The 20,965-nt window shown below is 43.3% G+C and overlaps 1 protein-coding gene across 1 annotated transcript; it reads right to left on the reverse strand.

Annotated features, from left to right (window-relative positions):
* Positions 1-8,110: 8,110 nt before the first annotated feature.
* On the reverse strand, positions 8,111-9,905 carry Ooep (oocyte expressed protein). Its single transcript, XM_070012157.1, has 3 exons — positions 9,506-9,905; positions 9,123-9,305; positions 8,111-8,350 (listed from the first exon to the last, which is right to left on the reverse strand). The coding sequence occupies exons 1-3, from the start codon at positions 9,786-9,788 to the stop codon at positions 8,304-8,306; spliced, it is 513 nt and encodes a 170-aa protein (XP_069868258.1). The 5' UTR covers positions 9,789-9,905; the 3' UTR covers positions 8,111-8,303.
* Positions 9,906-20,965: the final 11,060 nt, after the last annotated feature.

The raw sequence follows: 20,965 nt of genomic DNA on the forward strand, positions 1-20,965 counted from the left end.
CATAAGCAGAAAAAGCTGGAAGTGGCGTTGTGGCTCAAGTGGTAGATTGCTAGTCTTGAGCTGAAGAGCTGAGGGACAGCGCCCAGGCCCAGAGTTCAGGCCCCACAACTGGACAAAAAAAATTAAAAAAATAAAAAATAAAATGCTTTAGGCTGTCAGTGAACTGGCAGGTAAGCAGACCACAGATAGTCTGGTCATCACACCACTGGCAGAGCTATACCTTGGATTTCCAAGTTTGAGATGGGGACCTCCCTGTTCCAGCACCCAGGTGCCTTAGGAAATACGTGTCACGGAGGTTGTCTGTTTACATGTGCGCCACCCTGGCTCACAAGCACCTCATATCTAAAAGCTGAGTATATTTAATAAGTTCCTGGGTCTCTTTAGTGGTTGAAAATGAAGTTGAAAGTTACAAAAAGACCATAGAGTGTGTCCTAAATGTTTTGTATGTGGCTACTATTGGCTCTTCAACTCGGGGTCTGAGCTCTCACTTGAGCCTCACCCCTAGTTTCAGCTTTTTCCTGGTTAGTTGGGGTAAGAGTCTCAAGTGACTTTTCTACCCAGCCTGTCTTCAAACCTCCATTCTCAGATCTCCCTCTTCTGAGTAGCCAGAATTACAGGCGTGAGTCACTGGAGTCAGCAATCACACCGCTTTCCCTTCATTTATTGTTTGTGGGGTTTTGTTTTTTTGATTTTTGTTTTTTGTGGGGTTTTTTTGTCTGTTGTGGGGCTTGAGCTCTGGGTCTGGATGCTGTCCCTCAGCTCTTCAGTTCAAGGCAAGTACTCTACCACTTGAGCCACAGCGCCACTTCTGGTTTTCTGGTGGTTAACTGGAGGTCAGAGTCTCACAGAGTTTCCTGCCTGGGCTGGCTTTGAACCAAGATCCTCAGATCTCAGTCTCCTAAGTAGCTAGGATTACAGGCATGAGCCACCAATGCCTAGCTTTTATTAAGATTGTTATAGCAGGTAGACGCTGGTGGCTCACGCCTGTAATCCTAACTACTCAGGAGGCTGAGCTCTGAGGATCACGGTTCAAAGCCAACTCGGGCAGGAAAGTCTGTGAGACTCTTATCTCCAATAAAACCACTAGAAAACCGGAAGTAGCACTGTGGTTCAAGTGGTAGAGCGCTCGCTGAGGGACAGCGCTCAGGCCCAGAGTTCAAGCCCCCATGACTGCCCAAAAAAAAAAAAAAAAAAAAAAAAAAAGATTGTTATAGCTACACATTCTCTTCCAAATCCCTACCACATTCTTCCAAGTGGTATAAAATTACTTGGAAAATTTGCAAGTTACAAAGAAATTCTTCCAGGAAAGGAACTTAATCTACAGAGAAGATTCTAATAAATTCAGGAAATCTTGCCATATTAATAGGACTATTCAGTGTATGAGAAGTACTAAATCCCACTTAGCAGGGCATGCTGTAATCTCAGCACTGAGAAGCTGAGGCAGGAGGATCAAGTGTCTGAGGCAAAAACAAGCCAGTTGCTTGTGGCTCAAGCATGGAATTTTAGCTACTCAGGAGGCTGAGATCTGAGGAATAATTTGAAGCCATTCCTGGCAGGAAAACCTGAGTGACTCTTATGTCCACTTAACCAACAAAATGCTTGACAAGGAGCTGTGGCTCAATGGTAGGAGGCCAACTTTGAAGGGGAAAAGCTAAGGACAGCACCCAGTCCTTGAGAAAAAGCATGTACATGCACACATGTGCACACACTTGCATGTGTACACATACACACAGAACAAAAAAAACAGGAGGAGGAAGAGAATCAGAAGGGCGAGGAGGAAGAGGATATATTAATCACTGAAATTGAGCAAAATATTATTGAACATTTAAATCCCTTAACAATGACAAATATATTCACATATTTATAGTTTTTTCATTAGGATAACAAATCCAGTACATATGATCTCATGTACTATTTCCAACAGACAAATCAGATTGTAAGTTTATATCAGATTATGGTTATAAGATGTATTGTCAAACTACACCTAATCGGCTTACAAAAATCTATCATGCATTTTTTTCCTTTTTTTTTTTTTTTTTTGCCAGTCCTATGGCTTGAACTCAGGGTCTGGGTACTGTTCCAGGGCTTCTTTTGCTCAAGGCTAGCACTCTGCCACTTTAGCCACAGTGCCACTTTTGGCTTTTTCTGTTATGTGGCACTGAAGAATCAAACCCAGGGCTTCATGCATGCTAGGCAAGCACTCTACCACTAGGTCACATGCCCAGCCCCTCTCATCTGTATTTTAATTTGAATTTTTACTATACCCTATTGATCTTTTTATTTTTTGATATATTTATCTTTCGAGTATTAGGGTTAAAAGAGAAAGGACTTAATGTTAGAATATCTGAGTTGTAAATGGAGAATCTAACATATGCTTTGAGTGTGTGTGTGTGTGTGTATATGTGTGTGTGTTGGGGCTTGAACTCAAGGTATAGACACTGGTACTGAGCTTTTTTTATTAAGGCTAGTATTCTACCACTTGAGCACAGTGTTGGTTGAGATAAAGAGTTAACCACTTCTGGTGGTTAATTTGAGATAAGAGTCTCACAGACTTTCCTGCCAAAGCTGGCTTCAAACTATGGTCCTCAAATCTCAGCTTCCTGAGTAGCTAGAATTATAGGCATGAGTCACCTGCACCAAGATAGACATGTATTAGGAATATATTTCTAATATATATTAGAATATATATTTAAGTATTCAGAATCTAAATATGTTCTGTTAAATATATATAAATAAAAATATATAATTTAGTAGACAAAAGTATATCAATTTTTATATATCACAATTAAATATACATAATTATGTTTATGCCGAATATTTATATATGAATGTGTATGTTATATTTTTAATATACAAATATGCTTCATATAAATATACTTATATATTTATTATACAACATGTTTTATATTATATATACAAATATATATTTGTATATAAATATATTGTTTCTTTTATATTCAAATATATTTCTAATATGTTTAGAAATATATTAAATATGTAAAATGTGTGACACAAAATATACAATAAAATCTCTTTTCCATTATGTGTATATATAGCGAGGGAGGGAGAGAAAGAGAGGCTGAGGAACAGGAGGAGGAAGATTAATAGCATCATACAAACTATCAAATGGAACAACTTTAATATAAAACACTAAGTGAGAGCCAGGTGCTGGTTGCTCATACCTGTAATCTTAGCTATGCAGGAGGCTGAGATCTGAGGATTGTTGCTTGTAGTCACCCCAGCAGGAAAGTCCATGAGATTCTTCTTTCCAATTAATCACAGAAAAAGCCAGAAGTAGTACTGTGGCTCAAGTGGTAGAGTGCTAACCTTGAGCGAAAAGAGCTCAGGACAGCACTCAGGCCCAGTTCAAGCTCCAGGGCCAGTGAAAGAAGGAAAGAAGAAGGAAGGAAGGAAAGAAGGAAGGAAGGAAGGAAGGAAGGAAGGGAGGAAGGGAGGGAGGGAGGGAGGGAGGGAGGGAGGGAGGGAGGGAGGGAGGGAGGGAGGGAGGGAGAAGTGAGAAATAAGGAAACTGTATGCATTTTATCATTTGTTTGGCCATTTGTACTGGCTCAGGCCTGTAATTCTAGCTGATCCAGAGGCAGAGATCAGGAGAATCACAATTTGTGGCCAGAGCAGGCAAAAGGTAGCAAGACCACATATCAACCAATAAAAACTGAAAGTTATAGTAACAACTCAGTTTCTGCCTGAGCTGTTAAATCCCTAGTGTTCATTGTCTCTCTGGTCTATGGAAACACTAAACAGGGATGGAGAAATATTGTGTCCTTAGGTAAAAGCCCAGTTCCTTCTGAGCAGCTCTTCTTCACTGTCCCTAGGGCCATCATTGATCAGTTTGCAGGAACTCTGAAGATGTCAGCTAATGGGGTTAGGGCACCAGTGGCTCATGATTCTAACCCTAGCTCCTCAGAGGCTGAGACCATGAGGATGACAGTTTGAAGCCAGCCAAGGCAAAAAGAAAGCCTGTGTGAAAGTCTATCTCCAAATAACCAGCAACAAAACAGGCTGGAGTCCTGGCTCAAGTGCAAAAGTACTAGTGAACAAGTAAGCCTGGGGAGTACAAGGCTTTGAATTCAAACCCAGCTACCAGCAAAGAGTTGAGTTTGGCTGGACCTAGTCCATGCTGTGACCATGCTGACATTTCTCATCACTGTAGAACAAAACTCTGATCCCTAAAAACTTTTCTACACACATACTCAACATCTAAGAGCATTTTCCTGCAATGTTCTCTAGAAGCCATATGGCAAAGACATGGTTTCCAGTGTGGTGCTCTTGAGAGTTGGTAAAACCTTTAAGAGGTGACAACTAGAGAGGTTTTGGTGTTACTGGGGCATTCCCTTGAAGTGGATTAGTGAGACCCTATCTTAACTAAATTCCCTTGAAGTGGATTAGTGAGACCCTATCTTAACCAAATAAGATATAGTGGGGTACATGTCTACAAGTCTACTACATGGAAGTCTTAGTCCAAGCAAAAAGCATGAAATCCTATCAGAAAAATAACTAAAGTAAAAAGGACTCGGGGCCAGTGGTAAAATGCTTCCCTTAACAAGAGTGAGGCCCGGAGTTCTAACCCCAGTACTTCAAAAAGAAAGTAATTTAAGTGGAACACTAAAACTTATTTACCTACTGCAAACAAAGAGATAAAGAACAGCAAAGCATATGACAGCAAAACAAATAACTACCAGAAAATCTGATGACAGCAATAATTGCACTGGACTACATAATCAAAAGGTAGAGATAGGCCACATCTGATGGCATGTATCTAATGGTCCCAGCACTGGAGAAGCTGAAGCCAAGAGGATTAGAACTGTAACACCAGCCGGGGCTGCAGACAGAAAGACAGAGACAGAGTTCAAGAGAGCAAACCCACTGATAGTCCAGAAAGTCATTTCAGTTGTTGTGGCACATGTACAGAATGTGGTACATCCCAGAATTCAGGGGTCTGAGGCAGCATGATCAGGATAAGACCAGACCGGAAAACATTGACTTCCAGCAATATTGTAAAGGAAATGTCCAATGTTGGAATACATTATATACATGCATGAAAACCAGTGAAATCTCCCCCTGCATAAGTAACATATGATGTTAAAAAGACTATGGGCTGGAGCTGGGAAGGTGGCTCAGTGGTAGAGTGCTTGCCTTGCATGCGTGAAGCCCTGGGTTCGATTCTTCAGCACCACATGAGCAAAAAGAAAAAAGCCAGAAGTGGCACTGTGGCTCAAGTGGTAGAGCGCTAGCCTTGAGCTGAAGAGCTGAGGGACAGCACCCAGGTCCAGAGTTCAGGCTCCACAACTGGACCCCCCCCCCCCCAAAAAAAAAGGCTATGGGCTTTGCTGGGCATGGTGGCTTAAGCCTGTAATCCTAGCTACTACTGAGATCTGAGGACCATGGTTCAAAGCCAGCCCAGACAGGAAAATCTGTTGAGACTTTTATCTCTGATAAACTACTCAGAAAAAGCCACAAGTGGCACTGTGGCTCAAGTGGTAGAGCATACAGAGGCTCAAAGACAGTAGCCAGGCCCTGAGTTCAAGCCCCAGGACCAACAAAAGAAAAAAAAAAGACTACAAGCTGGACACCCATGGATCATACCTGTATTCCTAGCTATTCAGAAGATCTGAGGATCATAGTTCAAAACCTGCCTAGGAAGGAGAGTCCTTAAGACCCTTATTTCCAATTAACAGCAAAAAGACAGAAGTAGAGGTGAGGCACTAGTGGTAGAACGCCAGCTTTGAATGATAAAGCTAAGAAAAAGCAGCCATGCTTTTTTTTTTTTTTTTTTTGTCGGTCATGGGGCTTGAACTCGGCCTGGACACTGTCCCTCAGCTCTTCAGCTCAAGGCAAGCGCTCTAACACTTGAGCCACAGCACCACTTCCAGTTGTCTGGAGATTAAGAGTCTCACGGCCTTTCCTGCCTGGGCTGGCTTTCAACCATGATCCTCATATCTCAGCCTCCTGAGTAGCTATGATTACAGGTATGAGCCACCAACACCCAGCTTAGATGCTGGATTTGATGTTTTGGTTCAAATCTCTCACTGCTGTCCACCCTCACACTTCTGTCCTAGCTCTGAACACAGTACTTAAACATTCAGTGTATGTGTTCCATGCAGAACCAATATATATCCAGTATAACTCCTGGAGTCTGAAACCTAGAACAAAGGAATTATCTTTTGCCAAAGTAAGTATGGTATTAGCAAGTGGGTCAAAAGGAACCCAAATATGTTTGAAAGGGCTGCCATAACAAAATGCCACAGACTAGATGATCGTGTTGTTAAAAGTTCCAGGACCTATAAATCCAAGATGGAAGAAGTCAAGAGGTTAGGAATACAAGTCCCTTCTCCTTGGCTTACAGAAAACCCCCTCCTGTGTCTTTGCATGGTCTTCCTGTGTTCACATCTATGTCCAAATTTCCCCTTCTTATAGGGAACTGGTCATAGTAGACTACAAACTAGCCATGTGACCTCTATTTTACCTCCATCGCCGTTTTACAGTCTCTATCTTCACATTAAATCACATTCTGAGGCCCTGGAGCTTAGGATTTGAGTATATGATACCACATATGAAGGATGGAAGGATGTAGGATCACCCAGTAATTTCAGTTTTGAAAAGTTAAGTTTTAACCATAAACCTTGCTCCACAAATAAGTCAAAACACTCATTGGCTTTGTAGAGTTCTCACCTGAAGAAAATTTGACACATCTGAGAGAGAAAATAGGAGTTGCTAAGTATACAAAAGCATGAAATAGTCAAGTGCCAGTGGTTTACACCTGTAATCTCAGATACTTAGGAGGCTGTTATTTGAGGATCATGGTTTGAAGCCAGCCCAATCAGAAAAAGTCAATAAGACTTACATTTCTAATTAACTTCCAAAAAGCTAAAAGTGGACGTGTGGCTCAAGTGGTCAAGTACCAGGTTGAGCAAAAAAAAGCTACGATATAGCACACAGTCCTGAGTTCCAGTATATGTATACACACACACTACACTATAGGAAACCAGAAAAAATGCTTGATGTAGTAAAGTCTTTCCTATGCAAAAAAAATAAACAAGAGGATAAAAAAAAATACACAAGAGGTTGCAAATATGAGACCATTAAAGCAAAGGTAGGTAATGGTCACTGTCCCCTGTAATCCAAGACTCACAATTTAAGACTTGTATGAATGTAAAATCCTACAAAAGGCTAGCTCCTCTTACTGCCAAGCAGGAGAGGGAACTGCATGACTCAACCCAACCTCCATGTTCTCTAAAGGCCTAGAGCTCTTGACACTTTCTGACCCAAGAATTCCATTTCCCAAAAATGGCAGCACAAGTGCAGAACCCATCTTGCAGATAGATGGGTCACTGAGGTAGGATTAAAATTGACCAGCTTCCCACTCTGCCATGAACACCTGTGTGGCATCACAGACAATGAATACAGCTGACACCAAGGCAGAACTCACCTTCACCCAGAGTTCTAAGGGTCCATCCAGCACACTGGAAAGACATCCATCTCCCACACAAGTTGGAGACTGCCTGCCTGGTGCTCTGCCCTATCAAGCAACAGCTTCAAAGTGAACACCTCAGAGGTCACCTTGACATCTTGTGCTCATTAGAAATGCAAATTGTGAGCCTTTCAATGTATTGAATGAGAATCTGGAGAAAGAGCCTGGGAAATTGTGTTTCCACAAGCTCTCAGGTGGGTTCTTCCTGATCTTAACATTTGGAAACCAATTAGGGGTTTACATAATTTGTTTCTTAACAAAAGAGTTGGGACAGAACCTCCTATTTGTATTCTCATTACTGAACAAGCTAAGGTAGGAGGACTGCTTAAGCCCAGGAGTTGGGTGGGCTGTTAGCCTGGGCAACAAAAAGGGAGTTCACCTCAAACAACCACCAAAAAACTACATCAATCAATTGTATACTCCTGTATTTGAGGACCTGCCTCTGACCATAAATGGTAGGAACTCAAGATGTATTGTAGTCATGAACTAATCTGTTGAACTGAAACCCCTTTGTACACTTAAGGATTTTTTTTAATATGTAAAGAGGAGAAAAAAATCACTATCAGGCTTCTACTCACTCCTTACTGCTACATGGTTTATGTATTTTTATTATATGTGATCAAAAATATCTTTGTATGCCAGATGCCCCAAAATTCATTTATTATAGTTTTTGTTATCCCTGAAGGTACACAAAAAACAAATACAGCAATTTAAGAATACTTGCTTGTCTTCAACTTAAATAGCAGAAGCAAGGCTGTCTATATGACACTCCTGACAAACTGTCTTAAACAGGATGCTGGGGAGTGTTTGATCATTACTCATGGTTCTTCAAGAACTCTTCAAGTTGCTGCATCCTCTCAGCTGGAAAAGAAGCAATTGATACCAGTCATCCACAAGAAAAAAATGTTCTGTGATTAGAAAAAGAAAAAGGGCAGGGAAGGTGGCTCAGTGGTGGAGTGCTCGCCTTGCATGCATAAGGCCCTGGGTTCAATTCCTCAGCACCACATAAGCAGAAAAAGCCAGAAGTGGCACTATGGCTCAAATGGTAGAGCACTAGCCTTGAGCTGAAAAGCTGAGGGATAGCACCCAGGTCCAGAGTTCAGGCCCCACAACCGACAAAAAAGAAAAAGAAAGGTCTGGACACATAGCTTTTAAGATTGGACCTGAGCCAGGCCCTGGTGGCTCATGCATGTAACCCTTAGCTATTCAGGATGCTGAGATCTGAGGATTGAGGTTCAAAGGAAAGTCTGAGAGACTCTCACCTGCAATTAATAAGCCAAAAGTGGAGCTGTTGCTCAAGTGGTAGAATGCTAGCCTTGAGCAAAAAAAACCTGAGGGACAGCATCCAGGCCTTGAGTTCAAGCCCCAGAAGTGATGTGCCACACACAACTTGGCTGTGGGAATAATGGTGTGGTCCTGCTAAGACTGAGGTGCGCAGTGATGCACCTGGAACCATCTAATCTCCACTTTCTTGCCCTAAACCTGCTAAAGGGTACCTCAGAAGCTCTGCAGTTTCCTAATGTTTAGGAACTAAAAAATGTTGTGAGGAGGTTAAAGGAGGCTAGAGAGAGGCCAAGAGGCCACAAGGGTCACCTGGGACTCCCTCCTCAGGCTGGTTCCCAAAGCCCCTCACCTCGCTTGACCTTAAGTTCTTTGTACCACACTGCTAGGCTTAGAAGAAAGCCCTTCAGGAGATTCTGATCTCGAGGCCGTCCAAAGATGGTGATTTCAGCCACTGTCCCACAGGGCAACTTGGTCACATGCAGCAAGGCCTGACTCAGCCATTCCAGTTCGTTGATGGTGGATTGGTTTGCACCTAAACAAGTTAGGGGAGACTCTTAAGGCGGGCACAGTGTCAGGTCGAGATTTGAAGGGAATGCTGCCCAGGGAAGGGTAGCACTGAGGGCTTGGGGGTGGGGGAGAAACTCCTGCAAAATGGGGGAAGGAGGCTGTAGAGCAAGGCCCAGCTGGCCTCTCCCCACCTGACACCAAGCCCTCAGGTGAGGGGCAGCTCACCAAGTATCTCCTCTACCACCCATGTCTCCAGGTAGAAGACGATAGGTTGGCGCATTTCTTCAACGGGAAACCACCAAGGCAGGACGCGAACTTGAGGTGACCGAAGTGGAGCCTTAAGCAGTCTGTCCAGGTTTGGAGACGGTTCCTGTCCACCCTGCCCAGCCTCAGCAGACGGCTGCTGGCCACCTTGACGAGCCTCAGCAGATGGCTGCTCTCCACTCTGCGAAGGCTCAACAGGCCTCGCGACTTCAGACATAGGGGACCTAAGGTCTGGAGGACCCATGGCCTAAAAGCCAGGCTGCAAATGCTGGAGCCAACTTCCTCCCAGGCCCGGCTCTTTATGGAGCCCCGAGCCCCGCCCCATGGGCGGGTGCTCCTGGAGCCCATGGTGGCTGGGGCCTCTTCTCAATCACTTCCGGCCCCCAGTCACTTCCGCTTCTTCCCGGAACTAGTTATGACGGGGCCTGGAAACTCTTGAGTCGTCATCTCAGCTACAGAATATACAGTCTCACGGCCTCTGCTCCAGCGTGTCACGGTCAACAGTGTAAAGCTGATTCTACTTCAGCCTGTGTGGAAATGTGTATAGTTTATTTATTTTTATTGAATCATCGTCAGTGCCTAGGATAAGGTTTTCCAGTTCCCTTCCAAAGACAGGTAGGCAGATGAGGCCCAGAGCAGGCCCAACGAGCCTGTAAATGTTCTCTCCTCCCCTGATTCTGCCTCTCCAGATGGTTACCGTTTTGAAATTATTCAAGTGACTTTATCCTGTTTTTTCAACAAAATGTCACAGGTGGCCATAATAGACCACATAAAAAGTTAGACAAATTTTATTTCCACAATCCTAACACAGCCAACATCAGTGTACATTTCTTCCCCATGTTCTTAATCTTGTATAGAATTTCAAAGTCAGCCTCTGGTGGCTCACACACCCATCATCCTAGCTATCCAGGAGGCTGAGATCTGAGGGTTGTAGTTCAAAACCAGCCCTGTCAGAAAGTCCCTGTGAGATTCTTATCTCCAATTAACCATTGAAAGGCAGAAGTGGAGCTGTGGTTGAGTGCTAGCCTTGAGCAAAAGAGCTTAGAGACAATGCCAAGCTCCAGGAATGAACAACAACAACAACATAAAAAAGTCAGCTTATTAAAGATATCACACATTTGAAACTATCATAAAACAGTTTAAAAGCTGTGGACAGCCGGGTGCCAGTGGCTCACACCTGTAATCCTAGCTACTGGGGAGGCTGAGATCTGAGAATTGTGGTTCAAAGCCAGCCCAGGCAGGAAAGTCTATGACTAGGGCCATATGCATGAGAGACCAACACAGATAGATTTTTTTTTAAGTATCTTATTTTGGATTTTTAATTCCAAAATTCTGCTTTTTCAATCCCCTCCTTTCTGTCATGTCCTCTCTTCCCACCAAAAGTTCAATATTACTTTTAGAATTCTCCTTCCACTTAAAAAAAAAGTATATATAAGTAGGTATGGTGACTCATACTTGTAATCCTAGCTATATTCACAAAGCAGAGATCAGGAGGTTTCCAGCCAGAGGACAACCTGAACTAAAAGTTGAGGAGACATCATCTCAACCAATAAAAACTGGGCATGGTGGTGTACCTGTCATCCCAGCTAAGTTGAAGTGTAAATAGAAGGAATGTGGACTAGATCAGCCTTTTTGAAAAAGGATAAAAGAAAAAGGGCTGGGGGCATGGCTCAGGTAATTGAGTGCTTGCCTAGCAGGTTCAAGGCCCTGGCTTTCAACCTCAGTACCAATATAAAAAAATGCATGAATGTCTTTTATTTTTCTATAATATTAAACATTTTCTTGTATTCTTTCTCTGCTAAGTATTTATTTGGGGAAAAAGTAAACCCATGGAAGACTGCCAAAAAAATAAACATTCACATTTTATACTTTCCATTTTGTTTAATCAATTCTGAACATTTTACTCCATTTTATCTACCTAGATAGACCTTTATTGTGAACTACTTGGAGGCAGATATCATAATGCTTTATCCCAAGTAATTTAACATGATCCCCTAAGCATTCTCCTGCATAGCCCTAAATATTCAACAATTATTAACTTAGGAAATTGAACACTAGTGTAGTACTCTTATCTAATACAGATTAGATTTTTCAGAGGCTGGGAAGGTGGCTCAGTGGTAGAGTGCTTGCCTTTCATGCATTAGGCCGTGAGTTCCTCAGTACCACATAAGCAGAAAAGCTGGCGGTGGCGCTGTGGCTCAAGTAGTAGAGTGCTAGCCTTGAGTTGAAGAGCTGAGGGACAGCACCCAGGCCCAGAGTTCAGGCCCCATGACTGGCAAAAAAAAAAAAAAAAAGATTAGATTTTCAGTCCTCCTAGTTTTCACAATTGACTTTTTTTTTCTTTTTTTGGTCAGCCATGGAGCTTGAACTCTGGGCCTGGGAGCTGTCCCTCAGCTCTTCAGCTCAAGGCTACTACTCTACCATGTAAGCTCTACCACTTCCAGTTTTCTGGTGGTTTATTGGAGATGTGTCTCATGGCCTTTCCTGGCTGGGCTGGCTTTGAACCAGGATCCTCCGATCTCAGCCTCCTGAATAGCTACGATTACGGGAGTGAGCCACTGGCATCTGGCTTCCAACTGATTTTTTTTTTTTTTTTTGATACATGTTCTTACTCTGTAGCTTAAGCTGTCCTCAAGCTTGAGATCCTCCTGTCTTACCTTCCTGAGTATCTAATTTTCAGTGCTGTCTAGTTAAATTCACCTCCTTTGTTATATCTCTGGTCTCTTTTAATTTAGTCATTCTGGGGGTTTTTTTGTTTTGTTTTTTGTTGTTTTGTTTTTTGTCAGTTGTGGGGCTTGAATTCTGGGTCTGGACGCTGTCCCTGAGCTCTTCAGCTCAAGGTGAGTGCTCTACCACTGGAGCCACAGTGCCACTTCTGGTTTTCTGGTGGTTAATTCGCGATTAGAGTCTCACTGACTTTCCTTGTCCTGGCTAGGCTGTAAACCTTGATCCTCAAATCTCAGCCTTCTGAGTAGCAAGGATTACAGGTATCAGCCACGAGCACCAGGCTCACAATAATGACATTTTTTAAGTGTTTTTTGTTGTGGAACATTTCAAGTATACAATAGATATGAACATAGGTTTTTCAGACCCCAGGGTTAAACTTCAGAAGTTACACATGTTGGGTCTGGCCATTTATCCTTGTACATGAAATAAAGAGACATGGTAAAGAGCTGAGAATGATTTATTACGTGGCAGCCATGAGAAGATGACTTTAGTACATCTCCAGCCATCTTCAGCAGTACAGACATGAATTATATACTTGACAGGGAACAAGCAACAGACAGAGTGAGGCAAAATAATTAATGAAACCTTGATGATTCCCATAAAGTTTAGTTAAAAGCATGGCATTGCCAGGTGGCAGTGGCTCAGGCCTATAATCCTAGCTACTCAGGAGGCTGACACTAAGGATCTAGGGCTGAAGCCTGCCTAGGCAGAAAAGTCCATAAGACTCTTTTTTTGTTGTTGGTCATGGGGCCTAAACTTTGGGCCTGGGCGCTGTCCCTGGGCTCTTCAACTCAAGGCTGGCGCTCTACCACTTGAGCCACAGCACCACTTCCTGCTTTTTCTTCTTATGTAGTGCTGAGGAATCGAACCAAGGGCCTCATGCCTGCAAGTCGAACCAAGGGCCTCATGCATGCAAGGCAAGCACTCTACCACTGAGCCACCTTCCCAGCCCCATAAGACTCTTGAACTCCAATTAATGACCAAAAAACCTAGAAGTAAAGCCAGGAGCCAGTGGCTCATACCTATAATCCTAGTTACTAAGGAGGCTAAGATCTGAGGATTGTAGTTCAAAGCCAGCCCAGGCAGGAAATCCATGAAACTCCAATTAACTACTGGAAGTCCTGAAGCAGTGCTGTGGCTCAAAGTGGTAGAGCTCTAGCCTTGAGCGAAAGAGCTGGAGAGTGCCCAGGTTTCAGGGGCAGGGGGAAAGGGGAGAGATGGAAGTAGAGCTTCAGCTCAAATGGTAGAGTGCTAACCTTGAGCAAAAAAAGCTCAGGGATAACACTCAGACCCTAAGTTAAAGCCCTAGGACCACCAAAAAGAAAAAAAAAGTAGAGACAAGACATTGTTTAGATCATTAATCATTTGAACACAATTAGATAATTTTAGCTTATTGTGGTTAGGAATGCCTGGAAAAGGAGGCTCTCAGAAGCTCTGGTACAACAGAGAGAAAGAGAGAGAGGATACTGAATTATCTGCTTTTCAAAGTATTTAATTAAAGCAATATGCTAGGATTGAATATGTAGCTCAGCTGTAAAGTGCTCATCTGGCATACCTCAAGCCCTGGGTTCTATCTTCATCTCCACATATAGGAATAAACAAATAAATCAATAAAGTGGCATTATGTGACTATACAATTTTGGTTGTTTTGTTTTTTTTTTTTCCGCTCATGGGCCTTGAACTCAAGGCCTTTGCACTGTCCCTGAGCTACTTTGCTCAAGGCTAGCATTCTACCACTTTGAGCCACAGCACCACTTCTGATTTTTGAGAGGTTAGTTGGAGATAAGAATCTCATGGGGGGGCTGGGAAGATGGCTCAGTGGTAGAGCGCTTGCCTTGCATGCCTGAGGCCCTGGGTTCGATTCCTCAGCACCACATAAGCAAAAAGAAAAAAGCCGGAAGTGGCGCTGTGGCTCAAGCGGTAGAGCTCTAGCCTTGAGCTGAAGAGCTGAGGGACAGTGCCCAGGCCCAGAGTTCAGGCCCCACAACCGGACCCCCCCCCAAAAAAAGAATCTCATGGGGACTTTTCTCCCAGCCTGGCTTTGAACCACAATCCTCAGATCTCCCCCTGAGCAGCTAGGATTACAGGCATGAGCCACTAGCATCCAGCTATGACTGTACAGTTTAACTTTCTCATTCCTTGGCTTGCTCATCAGTAAAATGTTAATTAAAAACAGTAATTCTTGCAGGATTGTCCAGAAAAATCAAATAATGCTAATATAGAGCTGAGCACAATTTCTAGCTCATAGAATTTTCCTGGTTTTAAATAAATATATATAAATATAAATATATGTATATATACATATATATATTTGTGTGTATATACAGAATATATATATATATATATATATATATATATATATATATATCAGGATGGACTTAAACATTCTCACTGTCTCCGTCGCTGTCATTAACAGCTTTGAACTCCGGGTGTGACCTTGAGCAAGACTTGGTAGCTCCATTTTGGTTGTTTGTTTGTCTCTGGAGCTTGAACTCAGGGCTCCCACTCTCACTCAGCTCTTTCATTCAAGGCTAATAGCTCTATCATTGAGCTACACCTCCGCTTCTGGATTTTTGTTGGTTACTTGGGAAATAAGGCTATCACCAATTTGTCTGCTGGGGTTTTGAACCTTGATTTTTAAATCTTAGCCCCCGGAGTAGTGCTACTACTGGAGCTTGAGCTCAGAGCCGATGGAGTATACCTTAGCTCTTAAGCTCAAGGCCATGGCTATACCATTTGAGCCACAACTCCACATCCAACTTTTTGCTGGTTAATTGGAAACATGAGTCTCACAGACTTTCCTGCCCAGGCTGACTTAGAATTGCAATCCTCAGATCTCAGCCTCTGATTAGCTGGGAAAATAAGTGTGAACCACTGGCTCTAGGCTCTTTTCCTTCTATTTTTTTGGGGGGATGGGGTGGGGTGGAGAAGCCTTTCTGCCTACAGAAAGAAAACAGGACCCTTCCACCAAAATTGGGCATGAATCCTACCTTTTATTCAATATCCTTTTTGGTGTCTGTTAGTTAAAAGATCAGACTTGATTGCCTACTGGTTTACTAAATTCTAGACTAAATGTCCAAGACAAGAGACTCTACCATTTTTTTTTCTGGTCATGAGGCTTGAACTCTGGGCCTAGGCACTGTCCCTCAGCTCTTCAGCTCAAGGCTAGCACTCTACCACTTGAGCCACAGTGCCACTTCCAGCTTTTTCTGTTTATGTGGTGTTGAGGAATCAAACCTAGGGCCTCATGCATGCAAGGCAAGCACTCTACCACTAAGCCACCTTCCCAGCCCTCCACCATTTCTTAATCACAAAAGGTTTAGTGTCACAGATGAGGAAGGAATGGGTTTTGCTCTGTTTTGTGAAAAGTACAGAAATGTTCATTTTCCTAGAATTTCCACTTCAGTTGTGCCTCACACCTCTCACCCTGGAGAAAGTAGAATCCATGTCATCATTTGCTGATCGACAGCCCAAGCACAAGGAAATAGCTGGTCTCATTTTTTTTTATTGTGAAAATATCGTATAGAGGGGTTACAATTATATGGGCAAGATAATGAGTACTGGCCTCATTTTTAAAAACAAAACAGAGGAAAACTTTAGTTTCAAAAAAGAAAAGAAATGAAAAAGAAGGCCTTTATTCTTAGAACAATTTTAGTTTCCCAGCAAAACCTGGTAGAAAGTTCAGAGGTTTTCACTTCAGCTGTTTTCTCCACCAACATACATGAACAGTCCCCACACCCCCTCTATCACTTCTTACCCAAGCTGTCCACATGCTAAAGCAGTTGAATCATCTTGATGGAACACTATTTTTGTGGTGTGCTGGTACTGGGGCTTCAATTCAGGATGTCCCATTCTTGCTTGGCTTATTTTACTCAAGACTGAAACACTACCATTTGAGCCATACTTTATTACATTATTACTGAAAAATGTATACTTTACATTAGAGGACATTTTCTGTATAAGGGTAATTCTGCTGAATTAGAATGTATCAGAAAGTATAGTAAGTCTGCTTTATTCTTGGATTTATTCCTGAACTTCTTTTGCTCAAGACTAGTGCTCTACCACTTGAGCCACAGCTCCACTTCTTACTTTTTTTTTGGTAGTAAATTGAAGAGTCTCACAGGCTTTCTTGCCTGGTCTGCTTTTGAACCACAATCTTCAGATCTCAGTCCCCTGAATAGGAAGGATTACATGGGTGAATCACTGGAGCCAGGCAATTTTTAACTTTTATTTTTGAAATTTATTTTGTTCTTAATGCTGTTATTTTAGAGGTGCTATGCAGTGCGGTTACATTTTCATATGTCAGGTAATAAGTACATTTCCTTTCACACAGTGTCATCTGTTCCCTCATTCTATCCCATTCCCTCCTTCCCATCTCCACTTTCATCAATGTCCAGTGTGCTCCAGTTATTTTTTTTTGGGGGGGTCCGGTCATGGGGCCTGAACTCTGGGTCTGGGCGCTGTCCCTGCTCTTCAGCTCAAGGATAGCGTTCTACCACTTGAGCCACAGCACCACTTCCGGCTTTTTTCTTTTTGCTTATGTGGTGCTGAGGAATCGAACCCAGGGCCTCAGGCATGCAAGGCAAGCGCTCTACCACTGAGCCACCTTCCCAGCCCTGCTCCAGTTATTATTTATACTTAGTCAAAAATTATAGGGCTGGGAATGTGGCTAAGTGGCAGAGTGCTTGCCTAGCATGCATGAAGCCCTGGGTTCAATTCCTCAGTACCACATAAACAGAAAAAGCCAGAATTGGCGCTGTGGGTCAAGTGGTAGAGTGCTAGCCTTGAGCAAAAGAAGCTTAGATACACTGCCCAGGCCCTGAGTTCAAGCTCCAGGACTGGCACCAAAAAAAAAAAAAAAAGTCAAGAAATATTTTTTTTATTTTTTTTCTGCTTATGTAGTGCTGAGGAATCGAACCCAGGGCCTCAGGCATGCAAGGCAAGCGCTCTACTACTGAGCCAACTTCTCAGCCCTCAAGAAATATCTTAAAGGGGCTGGGAAGGTGGCTCAGTAGTAGAGCGCTTGCTTTGCATGCATGAGGCCCTGAGTTCGATTCCTCAGCACCACATAAGCAAAAAGAAAAAAAGCTGGAAGTGGCGCTGTGGCTCAAATGGTAGAGCACTAGCCTTGAGCTGAAGAGCTGAGGGACAGTGCCCAGGCCCAGAGTTCAGGCCCCACGACCGGACCCAAAAAAAAAAAAAAAAGAAATATCTTAAAGACAAAAGAAATTAAATTGCCATGCACATTAGGGCTTAGGCCGTCGCACTCACTCTTGCAATCCTAGCTACTGTAAAATCTGAGACCTGGAGGATCAACTTTTCAAGCCAGCCTAGATAGAAAGTTCTAAGCGACTCCATTTCCAATCAACTACAAAAACAATAACAAAAACAAAACAAAAAACTGATTCAGGCATGGCTCAAATGGTAGATTGCCAACTATAAGCAAGCAAGCTGAGTGAGATTGAAGCCAAGTTCAAAGCCTTGTACTAACAAAGTATAAATAAGTAATTCCCTTGCACATATACCACTACTTAACTGAGATTGACAAGCTCTGTCAGTGCTGAATTATTGCCAACCAACTGTGTTTAAATCATTCTGTGATCTGCTTTTCCCCTGCCCTTCATTTTCAAAAACGTTGCCTCCAAAAAAAGCAAATGGTATCCGACAAGTAAGGATATGTTTAATGAAGCCATAAAGTAAAACTTCTTTACTTTTTTTTTTTTTTTTGGTTGTTCGTGGGGCTTGAACTCTGGGCCTAAGCTCCATCCCTGAGCTCTTCAGCGTTACCACTTGAACCACAGCACCACTTCCAGTTTTCTGGTGGTTAATTGGAGATAAAGAGTTTGACAGACTTTCCTGCCCAGGCTGCCTTTGAAATGTGATACTAAGATCTCAGCTTTCTAAGTAGCTAGTATTACAGGTGTGAGCCACTGGTGCCAGGCTAAACTTTTTGATTTGTTGAAAGGATACATCTTTCATATCTTTAGAAGAAGGTAAGCACCATAATGTAGAGAAAAGAACCAAGCATGAACATGACTGCAGAGCTCAACACATCCTGACCTGAGCATCTGCAGGTTTTCCTCAAAGGCAAACCTGAAGATACCAAAGGTCTACAGTATTCTGCTTATCTTTTCTGGAATAGAATCTCTGAGGCCAGCATTACCTCAATACCAAAGACATTACCAAAGAAAACTACAGAATAGTACCTATCATGAGCAGATGTAAGCTATATTCTAGCAAATCAAATACAGCAAAAATCCGTCCTAAGAATTTGAGAATGGAAATTACAGACATAACTTTTCTTATGTTTTTATATACTCCCTAGGTGCTACAATTTATTCATATTTCTTTAGAGATGATTGAATTAAGGAGTTACTATAAACGGGGCACCAGTGGCTATCCCTTGTAATCTGAGCTACTCAGGAGGCTGAAATCTGAGGATCCCCAGTTTGAAGCTAGCCAGGACAGAATCCAAGCAACTCTTATCTCCAATTAATCACTAAAGTCAGACTTAGAGGTCAGGTGGTAGAGTGCCAGCATGAGTGAAAAAGCTAAGGGACAGTGCCTAGGTCTTAAATTCAAGCCCTAGTACTGGTACACACTATAGTGCTGAAGGCCTGACTCAGCAATAGGACATCTGCCTGGGAAACATGAGAACCTACTTTCTTCTTTTTCTTCTTCTTCTTTTTTTTTTTTTGGTCGGTCGTGGGGCTTGAACTCTGGGCTTGGGCTCTGTCCCTGCGCCCTTCAGCTCAAGGCGAGTGCTCTACCACTTGAGCCACAGCACCACTTCCGGTTTTCTAGTGGTTTATTGGAGATGAGTCTCACGAGCTTTCCTGCCTGGGCTGGCTTTGAACCTCGATCCTCAGATCTCAGCCTCCTGAGTAGCTAAGATTACAGGCATGAGCCACCGGCACAAGGCTTGAGAACCTACCTTCAAAGCATAGTACTCACCCAACCAAAAAAGAAAGAAAGAAAGAAAATTACTACAGTTAATTGGATGCAACTTAACTCATTCCACCTAAGATGGACCAGGTGTTGAATTTTTTTTTCAATCCCTGATTACAACCTAGTATTGTAAGTGTCCACTAGGTTTGATGGATAATGGAATTGAGATTTGTTGAGACAAGTCCAAAAGCTGTGATCTAATCAAAGCAGGGTCGGTAAACCTGGTTTGTAACCCTGATTCAGTTTATTTCTTTAGTTCCAAATCTATGAAGCATGCAGACTAGTCTCTAAAAACCAATGTCTCTAAAACCAGTGATTTTTGTTGTTTTGGTACAGGGGCTTTGAACTCATGTCCTCACACCACCATAGTTTGGCGTTTTTGCTCAAGGTTGGTGCTCTGCTACTTGAGCTACAACTCCATTTCTGACTTTTTTCTGGTTAAGTGAAAGTAAGAGTCTCAGAGACATTCCTACCTGGCTGGGCTGGCTTCTAACTGAGGTTCTCAGATGTCAGCCTCCTGAGTAGCCAGAATTACAGGTGTGAGCCACTGACACCCAAAAACTAGCCAGTGATTTTCTTTGTTGGGGAGGTCGGGTTGTGGGGCCTAAACTCTGGGCCTGGGCACTGTTCCTCAGCTCTTCAGCTCAATAGCCAGTGATTTTCAAGCTGTTTATCACTTACCAGATGTTGTGGCTTAACAGCATTTTAAACACTAAAATAGGCATAGATACATCAAAATACTTGCTCAAGTAGCCTGGGGGAATACTTTCTTCAACCTTTAGTTTCAAGGTACTTTGGGTTTTTTTTCTTCTTTTTTTGTGGTGGTGGTGGTGGTGGTGGTGGTGGTGGTGGTGGTGGTGGTGGTGGTGGTGGTGTGTGTGTGTGTGTGTGTGTGTGTGTGTGTGTGTGTCAGTCCTGAGACTTGAACTCAGGGCCTAGGCACTGTCCTTGAGGTTTTTTTGGGTGGCTAATTGGAGATGAGAGTCTCGCAGAAGCCGAGCACCAGTGGCTCACCTCTAATCCTAGCTACCCAGGAGGCTGAGATCTGAGGATCACAATTTGAAGCCGGCAGGGCAGAAAAGCCCGTTAGACTCTTACTTCCAATAAACTACTCAGAAAAAGCCGGAAGTGGGTCTGTGACTCAAGTGGTAGAACACTAGCGTTGAGCACAAAGAGGCTCAGGGACAGAGCCCAGGCCCTGAATTCATGCCCCAGGATTTGCAGATGGGAGGAGGGAGAGGCAGGGGTGAACATTTCACAGACTTTGCTGCCCGGGCTGGCTTCGAACTGTGATCCTCCAATCTCAGCCTCCTAACTAGCTAGGATAACAGGCGAGGGCCACCAGAGCCCGCCCTTGTTTCAAGTTTCTTGATGTGCCGACTGAGTCATGTAGGAAATGTGGGTATGTAGGAAATGCGGGTACGGTTCTTGAGGCATGGTTCGAAGCGTTTTCGACGCTCTGACGTGGAGGGGAGCGCAGGTGCTCTGGTAATTAAATAGCGCCGAGACAAAGCAGGCGCTGGAAGATCCCGTGTCTATAAAAGGAAGCCAACTTGTACTTAAACACTAGTTCAAGACACGCCCCCCACAGGTAAGAGAGCGGATTGGCCAATCCGGGAGGGGCCCGCCCACAATGCTCGTGAGCCAATGGCTGCGCAGCAAGAGCAGGGCGGGGCGCGGTGAGGCTCGAGCGGGCTCCTAAAGTAGCGGCTGCGTGGATGCCCTGGCACAGGGTTTCTACGACGG

Source organism: Dipodomys merriami, unplaced genomic scaffold (assembly GCF_024711535.1).
Source record: "Dipodomys merriami isolate MVZ:Mamm:240054 unplaced genomic scaffold, mDipMer1.0.p SCAF_89, whole genome shotgun sequence".
NCBI lineage: Eukaryota > Metazoa > Chordata > Mammalia > Rodentia > Heteromyidae > Dipodomys > Dipodomys merriami.

Excerpts from the sequence above, each read along its gene's own strand:
- Ooep (XM_070012157.1), bottom strand. The coding sequence starts at position 9,788 with ATGGGTCCTCCAGACCTTAGGTCCCCTATGTCTGAAGTCGCGAGGCCT. Across the intron at positions 9,306-9,505 it reads GGTGGTAGAGGAGATACTTG|GTGCAAACCAATCCACCATC; the intron begins GTGAGCTGCCCC and ends TAACTTGTTTAG. Across the intron at positions 8,351-9,122 it reads AGAACTTAAGGTCAAGCGAG|CTGAGAGGATGCAGCAACTT; the intron begins GTGAGGGGCTTT and ends CTTCTTTTCCAG.